We start from the raw sequence: 14,764 nt of genomic DNA, 5'->3' as shown, positions 1-14,764 counted from the left end.
GCACTTCACCATTATAACAAACATTGGCAAAAGCAAATATTGTTTTTGGTCTCAAAAAGCACACACTGCCACAGTAGTTACTGGCACTAAACAAAACCACTTTGTGTGCAGATATGCTCCTTGTGAAAGAGCAGAATTCTGTCACTCACAGTAAAGCCAGCCTATACAGAGAGAGAGAGACAGAATTTTAATAAACGCAAAAGGTCATGGTTCACACTAGAAGAAATTAGGGGCGCAATTATTAAAGAAAGTCTCAAAAGTGGATCCATGTATTAAGTGCAGCTATATGGCTTTTGTGAATTCCCAAGAATTTACAGTAGGACAAGAAATGGTACATATTTGTGAACTGCATTTTAGCATGAACAAATAGGCATGTGTAGCTTTGCTCATGCAAAAATCTGAGTGTTTGCAAGTTCACTTACCTCCAACCACGCTTTTTGCAAACTCTGGAAGAAGGTTACGTCTGCCATTGTCAGGAGTAAATTTCCAACATTTCTCAGTATGGGCAAAGATTAGAGAAGAGTTGTTGAAAACCCTTAAAACATGCAAGCTAGTAGGTTTGCACAAACTCAAAAGGGCATTCTAAGCCTGGAACTATCTCTTACTACTACTGTCAGCCTCAGTATGTAGATCTGCAGAAAGGTGGTACCATACGGGGATTGCAAGTATTCAAACACTACATTGGTATGATCCCTGGCATAATCGGAGAGGCAATATCAGAGGTCTTATATAATGAGATTGCGGACATAATTGGTCGCCGCACTACATGGCACTAAAGGGACAAGTAGATTTTGTTACAGGACAAGTAGATTTATAAAGCAACCTGCCCCATGGACAAGTAGATATTTTATTAAATTCCACACCCCTGCCCGCCGCTCTGATACAAGTGATATTGCTTGATCCAAAGCCATGGTACAGAGGGTGTCCAGGAACTAGCAGACAGGAGCGCTTTTAATTTCAGAAAGTCATAAAAGTCTATTGGCGTGAGACCGTGTGTGGCTTGAACTGAAGAGAACGGTAGTGGGTTGCATCCCTCATAAAGATCACTCACTAGGTTGATGCCTTTTTTAGACCAGTGTTCCCATTGGAGAGGTTCTCCATTGATTTTTAGCGTAGGATTATGCCATAAGGCAATGGAGGTGGATTTCTTTAGCTTTAAGCCCGTGTGATGTGATTGGTCCTATTTCAGAAGGGCCCGTCTTGTGATCAGCAAGATGTATTTTGAGTGAGGTCCATTGTGAGTAGGGCCGAGAGTGGAATACTGCCAATGATGGCTCTTTCAATATCCAGCCACAGTGGGGTGTATGCTGAGTCGTTGCTTAACCATTGGGCACCCTATTTACATAGGAACGCAGTTTGGTAATGCCTTTTCCTTTAGCTAGTTGTAGCTTTTTCATTGATATCCTAGGCTTCTTCCCTTGCCACAAATATGTACCAAAAAGCTTATCTACCTTATGTAGGAAATCATCTGACAAGGTCATTGGTAACATACTTGCTAAGTAGTTTACCAGGGGGGTTACCATCATCTTCAGGGTTTCAGCCCTACCCCACCAGGATAAATATTTAGGGGACCAACCGTAATTTGGAGATTTTCTTCAGGAGTATATTTTCATTAATTCTGAATGTAGATATTAGGTCTTTATCAAAATCCAAACCTAAGTATTTGAAGCAGCCTGGCTGCCAAGTCAGGCCAGAATCTCCTAGAATCTCTTTATTCCCTAGATTGTTCAGTAGTTTGACTTCTGTTTTATCTTTGTTTAATTTATAGCCGGAGAACTTCGAAAACTCCTCGATAGTAGTGAGGAGGGCCGGTATAGCCTCATCCACCTTCTCTGAGATGACTAAGACGTCATCCGCATAGACCGTTATTTTTATAGTGCATTCATTAAAAGGAATGCCTGATATATCCTTATTGTATCGAATATGGTGTAGGAATGGTTCAATAGCCAACAGGAACAGTGATGGGGAGAGGGGGCATCCCTGCCTGGTTCGCTGATGCAGACGGAACAATGATTAGAACGACCCCCCTGCTCTAACTCTTGCTGATGGACAGAAATAAAGGGGCATGATCAACCTTATAAATGATGGTCCCAGGTTAAATGTATTTAGTACAGCCTCCAGATACGTCCAGTCCACTTTATCAAAGGCCTTCTCGGCATACAGTGTGATTGCTGCTGTAGGAGTGGATAGGAGCTTCGCTTTCTCCAACACATGTGCTAGTGTCCTGGTGTTATCACTGGACAGCCTGTACTTCAAAAACCATGCTTGAGACGGGTGTATGAGTTTGGGTAAGACTCTCTGGAGGCGGTCGGCTAAAATCGAGGCTAAAAGCTTACAGTCTAGATTAATAAGTGAGATGGGCCTATAGTTCTTGGGCAATGTTGGGTCCTTCCCATCTTTTCGTAAGACCGCGATAATGGCTTCTGATAGTGTACCTTTTGTCTCTCCTGTCTCATTGATGTCCCGGAACATGTAAAGGAGTTGTTGGGATACTACAGAGGAAAAGCATTTATAGAATTTGGCAGAAAACCCATTAGGTTCCGGGGGCCTTCCCACTCTTTAGCGATTTTATGGCCTTCTCAACTTCCAGGCTCGTAATTGGGCTATTAATGTCTGCTTATTCTTCTGAGGAGAGAGACGGTAACATGCATTCTCCTAAATAGTCTTTGACCTTGTTGCCTTCTACTTCCGTGTTTTTGGCGTAAAGACGCTCATAAAAATCTTTAAATATCTCTGCAATTTTAGTAGGGTCTGAGTGAGCCACACCAAGCTGATCCACGATAGAGTTTATTGTGTTTTTCTGCACTTTGAATTTAAGATAAGCTGCTAAGCTTTTCCCAGCCTTATTTGACTCACATAATTTAAACCGTTTTCTCCTGTTCAACCACACACCTGCTCTCTCGCTCACTATTTTATTGTACTCGTATTTTTTGTTGGCCAACTTATTAAGTGTCTCGTCCTTCCTGTCCAGTAGATGCCTAGCTTCCAGAATAGATATTTCTTTTTCTAGGTTCTCTAGCTTCCTAGTGTGGTTTTTGTTCAAGGCATATTTAATCTTAATAACCCCTCTAATTGTACTTTTTAATGCCTCCCACCGAGTCAAGTCAGTGGTGCCCCCCCTATTGTTGTGTTCCAGATACTCCTTGATGGCAGTTTCAATGATGTTGATCTTGTTCAAGGACTTCATCATTAAGGCGCCAAAGAGATTGGCGGGTGGATGGTTTTTTATCGGAGATGGTTAGTGTGATGCAGGAGCGGTCGGATAGAACACTCGGTTCTATCGGCGTTTCTTCTATTTTGGAAATAGCGTTCTTTGTAATAAATAAATAAAGAGTCAATTCGAGAGAATGAGTTGTGAGGGGAAGAGTAAAATGTGTATTCCATTCTGCAGCCGCCATGGATCGACTAGATGGAATCGATCGCAAAGGTTGAGGAAGGCCTTGTGTGATCTGTTACTGCGAAAAGAAAATCGGAGTCCCTATCCAGAATGGGATCAAAGGGGAAGTTAAAGTCACCTGCAAGAATATGGACTGCCGAGTCTGGGATGCTGTTGATTTGTTTCGCTAGGTCTGACCAGAATTTCAAGTCACATGTGTTTAGGGCATAGACGTTTGTACCAAAAAATTCCGTATCATCTTTTAGTAATTTGGTTGTGATCCACCTTCCTTTGGTGTCAGCCGTGGAGGAAAGCAAATCAATGTTGGATTTTTTGGCAATCAGTGTTACTACCCCGTTTTTTCCCCCAACGGCTTCCGAGCCAGTAACCTCGGTGAAGCATTTATTCCTAAGTGTGTGAAATAGTTTAGCATCCAGTTTGGATTCCTGCAGTAATGCAATATCTCCCTTTTGTCTGCATAGGTAGTCTAGGATTTTCTGGTGTTTGACTGGCTTATTAAGACCTTTGACATTGAGGGAAAGCACTTTCAGGTGTCCTACCTTTAGTACCCCAATGGGTGTGTTAGTTGTGGACGTAGACATGAGCATGTATTAAACCATTAATACAATCAAATTAATCATGATGACCAAGTTCCCTTGCGTACTGCCACCCTTCCAATCCAAAGTGTGAGAATGCATGTGGATAGTCAATTTGAGACCCCTCAGCTTGGATATGAAGTTCTGGATAACATTCGTAGTGAACGCAACAAGCCTTACAGAGTAAGAAAAAATTACTCCAGACCATTTGCGGTGTGAGCACCCTGACATTGTTATGCACCAAACAATAAATGCATAGACAAAGACAAAGATCAAAAGAAAAACTAGCACCCTCTAACACCTCCCCTCGCCTTCCCCCCCCACCCTCCCTGCCTCCCCATCCCAACCCACCGACCCCACCCCTAACGTTGTCAATAGGCATGAAGACTAGGAGAACAACAGCGTTGTTCCTCCCATGGCCTTACAAACCAAATATACTGAGAATTGGGAACTAATTCAACGGTGAAACAGTAGCTAACATATGCATGCATTCCATAGTAATACTGACTCTTGGATATCTGTGCCAAGGCGAGCGGAGGCAAACTCAACTCTACTGTGCGATCTGTCATCCATAGCGGACTACTGAGTTTGTCATACGCATGGTGCACGGATTGGACACAGTCAGCTTTTAGCTTGTGCTATGTCCTGTATTAGGCACTGTACCAGGTACATTTTAAGACACTTAAGATAAACTATCTGAACCGCAATAATAACGTCAATATGATCATCAGTGTGTTTAACTTCTGAAATAAGAGCATTCTTCTTTAACTTCTGTATTCAAGGACCAACATAACCATGATATCTGAACCGCAATAAGATCATCAATATGAGCAATAGTGTGTTTAACTTATGAAAAAGTGCAGTTAAGGACCAACATTACCAATGTAGAACGACACGAGTGGATTCAATGCCTGTAAGAGACTGTATGGGGACTGACTAGGATGACAAGCGAATAACGATTCATTCAAACATCATTAGAGCACCTTACAGGCAGGTATCGGTAGGCAACCCAGTTTCAACAGTGAAAACATTTAGAGCTTACGAACTGATTTTGTACAAATGACAGTTCTAACCTTGCAATGTTGTTATGATTTGCGCACCTGATGCCTTCTTTATTGTTTGTTCTTTATTTAATAAAAAGATTTTTTTTTTAAACTCAAGACCCCGTTTGCAATGCACTTATCGAGGAGGTAAATATGTCTAATGGGGAGTCCAATGTCCAGCAAATGATTTAGAGGGGGAAGAACAGATACTTTACCACTGTTTAGTAGTGTCAAATTGCAGAGTATTAAAGACAGCAAAAATAAGGTCAAGAAAAAGGGGAATGAAAAATCTGGGGGCCATGCAGAAAAGGTGGATTTGGTACAGTGCACATCTCAAAAATAAGCAGAAACCAAGTCAACATTATAGAGAACATGTAACTGATGTGTAGACCCAGGAAAATCACAAAACGGCTCTGGTTCAACTATAAAATCGCAGCTCATAGGAAAAATTCAACTTGTTGGCAACTGATAATTTAGGTAGTGAGGACCAGTGATCACAGAAGTTAGAGATAAAAGATGGTTGTTTTGGTTTTACAATGATCCTTACACAGAGTAAACACAGAATAAAGAATAATATAGTTAACCTCATCGCTGCGGATGATATTTTCCTCGTGTGCTGGGCCCCAATGATAATGGGTGTGGTCGTGACAGAACCATTCCGTCATCAGCACAGCTCTACCGTGACTGATGACGGAATGGTTCCGTCACCAGAATCGAAGGGGTTAAGTGAGACATCCAATAACAAACAGCTTATTCAAGATTGCGACATTATTTGTTAAGTTGAATGGAAAAGGTTCACACCATATCACAACAGGGTTTGTAAAATAACACCAGTTGTGCACTAAGAGGAGCTTTAAATAGCTTTTGCGTTTGCACAAATTAGTGGTGGGAGAAGAACTTTGTCATAATCGCACCAGTCTGCACTCTATTTTACTGAGCCAAGATGAGCGAGCCATATTTTGGGCATAATAACTGTCACCTCTATCAATGCAAAATTCTACAAATAGGAAATAAATGCTAAACATGGCTATGAAAAAGTAGCAAATCATGCAAACCATAAAAAGCAAACAATCCGACTTTACCTTCTTTATGGTTTTCGTCTGTACCAAAGCAAGTTCCCTGTTCTCGTCCGCCACGTAGAGAGCCAGCTTCACGTATGGATCACTGAAACACATAGTTAAAAGAGGATTTTCAATTTAATGCCTCTGAGACAACAAGCAACAGTATTTTGCACATTAAAACCAATTCAACCGAATCCTAACACACCACAAAAGTCTGAGGAAAGAAAAAAAGATCACTCTGAGGTCTCAAATTTCCCAGTTACATGCCTGAGTAGCTCATTCAGTCCAAGTTGTGTGCCTTCTGGGATCTGTAGTCTCATGGATCCATTCTAAAACCAGGACTAAAAGTCCCAGAATACAAAGGAAAAATGTGATCTGGTTAAACTACTCCCACATGGACTTGGGAATCTTGAGTGCTCCAATACCATCATGGTATGCCTTTTACACGTTTGTCTACAAACATTTCAAACACAAGCCCACTCGCGTTCATCAAACTGTAAATAGCTTGATAATTTGAATTTAAAGCAAGGCCTCATTTCTTCCACCGTCTCAACTCAACATTGAGCAAGTGCAGTTAATGCACCTCCAGATGGCGATGACAGTTGTGAAGTGAAATCTATTCAGCTATCAGGTGCTAGTGGAACCTTTTAGGCCCTCAAGAAATGGATTCAAGATGAATTGAAACATACTCAATAATTTCAAACACTGTTGTTTTTAACTTAACAGTTTTGTACCAAAATCTTTATTCAATGTGAATGAATAGGGAATTTATAGAGCATATAGGTATTCCGAGGAGCGTCCCGGCGCTGGAGGAGGGAGCCCATGGTACTCACCTAGAGACCAAGACCTTACTGCCCCACAGAGCAGAGCCACGTTTTTAGTTAACTGCTGAATGTGGTTTCAAGGGGGACCTGAAGCAATTCGCGTGGAAGTTAATTGCAAGTTTTGGCATCAAGAAAAGAGAATGCTTTACTACCCTTTCGGCCACACTTAAATTTAGCAATAGTAACTTATATTTAGCTATAGTAACTTTAGCAATTTTACATTTAGCAATAGAGTAGCAGAGGTAGAACGCAGTGCTCTGGAGGAGAAGTACTGGACAAATCTCTTCACCAGATAACCAGGACTGGACAGACACACTGCCCTGTGAACCAGAACCACAGCTTTAAATAGGATCAGTTTCCTTACAGGTAGCCAATGGAGGGATTTCCAGACGGAGAAATAGAAGAGCACCTAGAGACAGGAGAAATAGAAGCGCGGCTAGACAAACACAAAAGCAGCCTGGCCGTCCCATTTTGGGCCACTAGCAGGCGGTTCACGAAGGCCTCCACCACGACTTAGTAGAGAGTGTTCGCGTTATCCAAGTGTGAGGTGATCAGCGCATGTATCACAACTCTCCTCAACTCCAGAGGAAGACATTTTTCAAAGTACGGAGCATAGTGAAGCATTGGCTCACCACTGCAGAAATCTGCAGCCGCATGGATAGGGCAATGTTCAGCTTGACCCCCAGATTTTTAACCACCAAAGATGGAGGAGGAAGACTGTCAATGTAGGGGCAAGATCGTCCTACCAGTTTGACACATGTGACCCACATGGAATAATTTACGTCTTCCCTGTGTTGCGTTGGAGTACACTACCAGGCATCCATCCAAAAAGGGCGCGCATAGAGTATGAAAGATGCTGCGATATGAGGCATGGGAACCGTCAAAGGCAAAGAGCAACTGGGTAGTGTCTGTGTGAGAGACAATTTTACACCCAAAAGGCTGGACTACAGAGACCATAGGAGACATGAAAACATTAAAGATGGTAGGGCTTGACTTTATAAGAAAAAGGGTCGACTCAAACAGATTGTCCTCTAAAATCCAGGAAAGACTTGCACGAATCCCACACAATACCCCCAACATCATGGGAATGATCAAAACATACTCTTAATAGATAACTTTGCATGACCATTTCCAGATTTTTTTTCAACTCAGCTACCCGTTCCATTCACATTCACTCGCTCCTCCCCATTCCTCCACCCGCAGTAGTGAACTGAACCCATTAGACTGTCCTGGGCTTTGTGTGAACATCTAAAGCATGTTTACAGGGCACAAGTCCTGAAGAAAGAATTGGGGGGCTAACCAAGTTAGGCAATATGCAAGTGACATCACAGAGCAGAGATTGTTTCCCACATGGCACGATAGACCGCAATGTCCTGGTTCATCCAGACATCGTACCAAAATTTGACAGTCTCATACTTTTTCAGCAACACTTGTGATTGTAAACCAAATTCAAGTCTTACTTGTGCGGCTGATGCATTGCTTGGTAACGCAAATACACACTTGTAGATTTTCATTTGTACTTTGTCTAAGAGTTGCGCGCTATTACCATGATGTAATACACTCCCGTAGGCTATCGTTGGGAGTAGCTTAGCTTTCATTACTGTTAGCAGGGGGAAACCAGAGGTCCTTTAAGTTTGGTCGCTAAGGTGCTAAAAGCATGCAATAGTGCCATGCCCTTTTTTTCAATGCCGTTGAGGTGCGTGAGAAATTGAGGCGCTTGTCCAGTTGTATCCCAAGATACTTATAACTTTCCACCACTTCTAGCTTGACGTTATCTATCATGAAGGTTGGTGGTGCTTTGTGGCGTCGAGTTATAACCATGGTTTTTGTGTTTGTGCTGTTTATTTCTAGTAGATTCTGTTTTGTGTATCTGGACAGTTCTTGCAGTAGACGTTGCAAGCCTATTCTTGTCTGGCTTAGCAGCACCACATTGTCGGCATAGGATAGATGTGTTACATGGAGGTTTCCTAGCCTCGGTGGATGAGCATTGGTCTGGTCCAGGCTTACTGTTAGATCGGCCATGAATAAATCAAAGAGATGGGGGGCCAACACACAGCCTTGCTTTAATCCATCAAAGGTACCAATCTTTCGGGTTAACCGCTGTCCATTGTCAATTTTTACCTGCATCCAGGTGTTAGTGTACAGGTCGATGATTGGCATTAGGATTGAGTCTGGCAGGCCCTGCTGCTTCAATTTGGCCCATAATAGTTTCCTGTTGACGCGGTCAAAGGCCGCCTTAAAGTCCACAAAACAGGTGTAAAGTTCCTGATGGTTTTGTAGACTTTTTTCGGCTATCAGGCACAGTGCCATTGCCTTTGCCATATTGCCAGTTCTGCGACGGAATCCTGTGTGATTTAACAGGATTTTGTTGTTCGAATCAGACCATGGTGCTAGATCTGCTAGCACAAGGGATGCGTAGTATTTTGCTTCCGCATCAATGAGGGCTATCAGGCGGTAATTAATAGGATTTTTACAATCTCCCCCTTTAAAGATCGGATTAATGATAGCACCCCTCCAGCTTTTCGGATTTCGACCTGTGTTGCTTATTGATCAAAACAGGAGATTGAATTTACAGGCCCAGAACTGGGGGTCCTCTTTGTAAATTGCCTGCGGGATGCCGTTCGGTCCTGGTGCACAATCTTGCCTGCTTTTCTTGAATATTTTTAATATTCAAAACACGAATTTACAAAGGGTCAAAAAGGGGTAATAATTTAATGACTTGTCAACTCATGCCCCTACGCTCAAGGTAAAAAACACAGAAAGAGAAGACCAGGTCCAAAATGGTGTGTTGTCCTAAATGGTGAGCGAGGATCACGCGGATAAGTGTGTGGAAAAGTGTGTTGCATCACAATAGGCTAAGAAAAACCCATCAGACCACCCTCGTGGCGGCATATCATCATGTGGGACTAGGCAGTCGCTCCGTATACCGCCCGTACCATCAAGTAACGGTGAGGAATTGGAAAACGGTGCGTTTAGCCACAATTGTGCGCAACATATAGTACAAAGAAAGTGCAGTGCTTAAAGGAAAAGTGCTTATTTAAAAATGACTACCTAGACTAAAGAAATTGCTTATCGGGATAAGGGTAGGTGTCAAGATTCAAAACACGCCTGGTAGTAGATAAGTAAGACTACATTATGGCGCTGTGCAGCATGGTCAACTAGTTTCAGCTAGATGGAGTATTTCTCCAGCTTTCATCAGGACCTTTTAAGGTGATCAGCTACTGCAACATGGTGTGAAAGGTATACAAATGTGGAAAAACATTAATTACACACAATATCGTGCAATGTACTTAAGGAAGCCAAATGTCTCCCAGAAAATTAGAACCTCAATGTCCAATGAAGACAGGAAAGGAATCTTCTTCCCAGCTTTGTGTGGGTGAAAACCTCACCTCGCCCGGCAACCGCTCGGGAAATTGAGGCCCGCTCTATCCGTCGGTGCCCGTCGCTCTAAGCCGAGCAATTTCTTTAGTCTAGGTAGTCATTTTTAAATAAGCACTTTTCCTTTAAGCACTGCACTTTCTTTGTACTATATGTTGCGCACAATTGTGGCTAAACGCACCGTTTTCCAATTCCGCACCGTTACTTGATGGTGCGGGCGGTATACGGAGCGACTGCCTATTCCCACATGATGATATGCCACCACGAGGGTGGTCTGATGGGTTTTTCTTAGCCTATTGTGATGCAACACACTTTTCCACACACGTATCCGCGTGATCCTCGCTCACCATTTAGGACAACACACCATTTTGGACCTGGTCTTCTCTTTCTGTGTTTTTTATTTTTAATATTCGACATTCATCATCTGGCAGTGTTGGTTGACCTGAGCCTTCCTGATGGGTAATTAAGTTGTTGGAACTAAAATTAGCCATGCTTTCTTAGTCCACTATTCTTGATGTTTCACTTGCGGTTATTACAGTTGTTGTTAATGTATAATATGTTTTTGTGATGTAAACCACTCTGACACTCTGCATTGAGATGAGTAGCACTATAAAAGAAATAAAAAGAAATGCGTTACTTACCTGTAACAGCAGTTATCCAGTATTGGTATCTTTCATAGATTCACATGCCTGAATCCCCGTCGTCGGGGTGGGAGTCCCCGGTAAATAATTATAGTAATGTCACATAGACATATACTTAGTACTAGGCCAGAGGCCTCACATTAGTAGCCTATCTAGGTCCTTATGTAAAAAGGACCAAACTTTGGCCAGGAGCCAATCAGCTACTATCACCCTCCTCACCTTCCTGGAAGGAGCCCTAGTCCCTAAGATTTTCGTAAGCACAGTGCTAAGTAGTACCTACTGAGAGGGTAAAGGTGAGCCCTTCCAGGGGAGGCGGGTGGGTTGCATGTGAATCTATGAAAGATACCAATACTGGATAACTGCTGTTACAGGTAAGTAACGCATTTCTTATCCAGTATTATGGGTATCTTTCATAGATTCACATGCCTGAATCAGAATAGCAAGCAATAATGAGCACATTTCGCATAATACATCCATAAAGACATAATAATCTTATCATAAGTTGTTACACAGATTATATAATACTCACAACCTGATAAGAAATGTGCGATAAATTGCCTGGAAGGTGGGATGATAGGAAGAAGGCTCACCACTAATGAAATAGATGACGTAGGACCGCCTGTCCCACTGCAGCATCCTTCATAAGTTCAGAATCCAAGCAGTAGTGCTTGGTGAACGTATGTGGTGTCTTCCATGTCGCCGCTCTGCAGATGTCGACAATGGGTACCCCAGCGAAGAGCGCCATGGATGTGGATACCGCTCTAGTGGAGTGTGCTCGAACCTTTGAAGGCAGAGGATGGCCCGCCTGTTGGTGACAGAAGGCGATTGCCGCTGAAATCCATCTGGAAATGCTCTGTTTTGTCAATGCTAGGCCTTTCCTGGGCCTGCTAAATGCAACAAACAGTTGGTTGGACTTCCTAAATTGCTCCGTCCTGCGTATGTAGAATTTGAGACATCGTTTGAGGTCCAATGAGTGTAGAGATCTTTCAGCCGCAGATGATGGATTCGGGTAGAAAGATCTCAGGACAATAGGTTCGTTGAGATGGAAAGAGGACGGAACCTTCGGTATAAACTTAGGGTTAGTCCGTAGAATGACCCTGTCGTTCTTGAACTGGATGAAGGGGTCTTGCACAGAAAAAGCCTGCAGTTCACTCACTCTCCTTGCGGAGGTGAGCGCTAGTAATAGAGCTGTTTTCCATGACAAATATTTTAGATCTGCTCTGTGGATTGGCTCAAACGGGTGTTTCATTAGTTGAGCTAGTACCACATTTAGTTGCCATGTAGGTGGAGACGCTCTAACTGGAGGGAAATTTCTGAATAATCCCTTTAGAAACTGTTTGATTAGTCTGTTAGTCCATAGTGAAGCTCCACACGAAGATAGTCTGAACCTGGATATGGCCGCCTGGTGGACTTTTATTGAAGCGTGTGCCAGCCCTGAATTGGCTAGGTGGAGCAAGTAGGGCAGAATTTGTGCTGGAGTAGAAGTGAACGGATGTAATTTCTGAGCTCTACACCACAAACAGAACCTTTTCCACTTGAGGGAATACGTCTTATTAGTACTTTCAGCCCGGGCCCGGGCTAAGACGACCCTGCATTCCTGTGGAATATCTAAATCCTGGAACTCTCTGAACTCAGGAGCCAAGCCGATAATTTTAGAGATGTTGGATCCGGATGCTGGACTTGTCCCTGGTTCATTGTGAGGAGATGTGGGCATGTCCTGAATAGAATTGGAGGTTCCAGCGATAGAAGGTGTAGTTCTGTATACCAGTGCTGGTGTGGCCACGCTGGGGCTATCAGGATCATGGTACAACTCTCTGCCTTCAGTTTCCGGAGAACCCTGGGGATCAGGGGAAACGGTGGAAAAGCGTAAGCAAAGACGTTGTACCTTGTCATCGAAAAGGCATTCCCTAGGGACCTTTTCTGGGGAAGCCAGCTTGCGTAATGTTGGCATTTCGCGTTCACTACAGTCGCAAAGAGATCCAGGTGAGGCTTGCCCCAACGGGAAAACACTGAGTCGAGCGTCTTCTGGTCGAGCTCCCACTCGTGGCAAATGGAGCGCTGCCTGCTTAGCGAGTCTGCCAGGGTGTTGTCTACTCCTGTGACATACTCTGCCCGCAGAGAAATGTTGTGTTGTAGCAGCCAGATCCAAATTTGCTGAGATTCTCGAGACAACGTCCTGGATCGAGTACCCCCCTGTTTGTTCAGGTAGTGCATTGTAGTGGTATTGTCTGTCCTCACAAGCACTGGGGAGTTCCTGATTCGGGGTAGAAATGCTCGAAGTGCCAAGCGCACTGCTCGTAACTCTAGCAGATGGATGTGGAGTTGTTTTTCTGCCACTGACCACTGACCGTGTACTTGCAGTCCTTGAAGGAACGCCCCCGAGCCTTCCAGTGAAGCGTCTGTGGTTATCACATAAGGAGAGACTGGGAGTAGAAAAGGGAGACCCTTGTTTAAGTTGTCGCCCAGAAGCCACCATCTCAGAGCTTTCTTCATGACCTTAGTGATCTTGATCCAGTCGTCGAAAGATCCTGTACTTTGGATCCACTGATTTGTTAAGGCTTCCTGTAGAGGCCGCATGTGGAGGCGACAGTGAGGAATGAGAAAAATGTTGGAAGACATCATTCCTAGCAACGACTTGAATAGTCGAACCTTGACTCTCTTTTTGGTCTGAATGTGGATGGCCAGGGTCTTCAGCTTGACCTGACGTTCTCTGGAAGGGAAGGCTTTCTCCTGTTGTGTATCCAACGTTGCTCCCAGGAAATTGAGACGTTGTGACGGTTGGAGAGTTGACTTTTCCTGGTTGAGTGTTAGGCCCAGATTCTCGAAGAGATGAAGGCAGGCCGAAGAGGACCTGGCTACGCCTGTCCGAGTAGGAGCTTTGACGAGCCAGTCGTCTAGGTAGGGAAAGACTTGGTGATGATGCTGGCGAAGGTATGCCGCTACCGGAGACAGACACTTTGTGAAGATGCGTGGAGCTGACTTCAGGCCGAATGGTAAAACTCTGAACTGGTAGTGTCTGCCTGCCACTGCAAACCTCAGGAATTGTCGATGACTCTTGTGAATGAGGATATGAAAATAGGCATCCTGGAGGTCTAAGGATACCATATCGTCTTTTGAATTGAGTAGGTGTAATACCTCCTGGAGGGTAACCATACGGAAGGACTGCTTCTTGAGGTATTTGTTTAGGTTTCTCAGATCCAGTATTGGTCTCCACTGCTTCTTCTCCTTTTTTCTGATCAGGAAGAAACGGGAATAGAATCCTCTCCCCTTCTGACCTCGGGGAACTCTTTCCACTGCTCTTTTCTGGAGCATTAGAGAGAGCTCCCGTTGAAGTAGGTTTAGATTCTTGTGCTGCATAGGACATGGTGGGTTCGGAGGAGGATGCTCCACAAACTCCAAAGTGTGTCCGAAGCGAACTAACTGCAACACCCAAGGATCTGTTGTAATTTGCTACCAATTGTGAAGGAAGTTGGTAATTTTTCCTCCAACTACGAATTGTGGAGAAGAGGTGGAGGCCTGCTGTAGAAAGCAGTCATTGGCGTCTGTAATTGTCTTTCTTTCCTCCTTTCCCTCGGAAGGACGACTTGTATGAGGATCGTCCTTGTTGCTGCCTCTGCTGATATTGAGGCTTGTACTGCTGGGAAGAGTTATAAGCGGACTTGTAACCTTGATAGCTGCCACGATCCTATTGCCCTCTACCTCTGGACCCTCGAAAGGAATTAGTTTTGTATTGCAGGATGCCTAGGGCTTTCACCGTGTCGGTATCCTTCTTAATACCTTGCAGCATGTCATCGATATGCTCACCGAAGAGTAGTTCTCCATCAAATGGCATGTCTAGAACTTTG

General features: G+C 43.8%; 1 protein-coding gene across 14 annotated transcripts in view; it reads right to left on the bottom strand.

Annotated features, from left to right (window-relative positions):
* NEDD4L (NEDD4 like E3 ubiquitin protein ligase) overlaps positions 1-14,764 on the bottom strand; it is a 1,724,212-nt gene that overhangs the window by 1,061,065 nt on the left and 648,383 nt on the right. For all 14 annotated transcript variants that reach the window (XM_086960462.1, XM_086960464.1, XM_086960467.1 and 11 more), the window contains exon 3: positions 6,098-6,179. In XM_086960462.1, the coding sequence (XP_086816588.1) occupies positions 6,098-6,179 (82 nt within the window). The remainder of the gene's footprint in view (positions 1-6,097; positions 6,180-14,764) is intronic.

The sequence above is a fragment of the Lissotriton vulgaris genome, chromosome 3_1 (assembly GCF_964263255.1).
Source record: "Lissotriton vulgaris chromosome 3_1, aLisVul1.2, whole genome shotgun sequence".
Taxonomy (NCBI): Eukaryota; Metazoa; Chordata; class Amphibia; order Caudata; family Salamandridae; genus Lissotriton; species Lissotriton vulgaris.
This window is presented reverse-complemented; position numbering and strand designations above follow the sequence as displayed.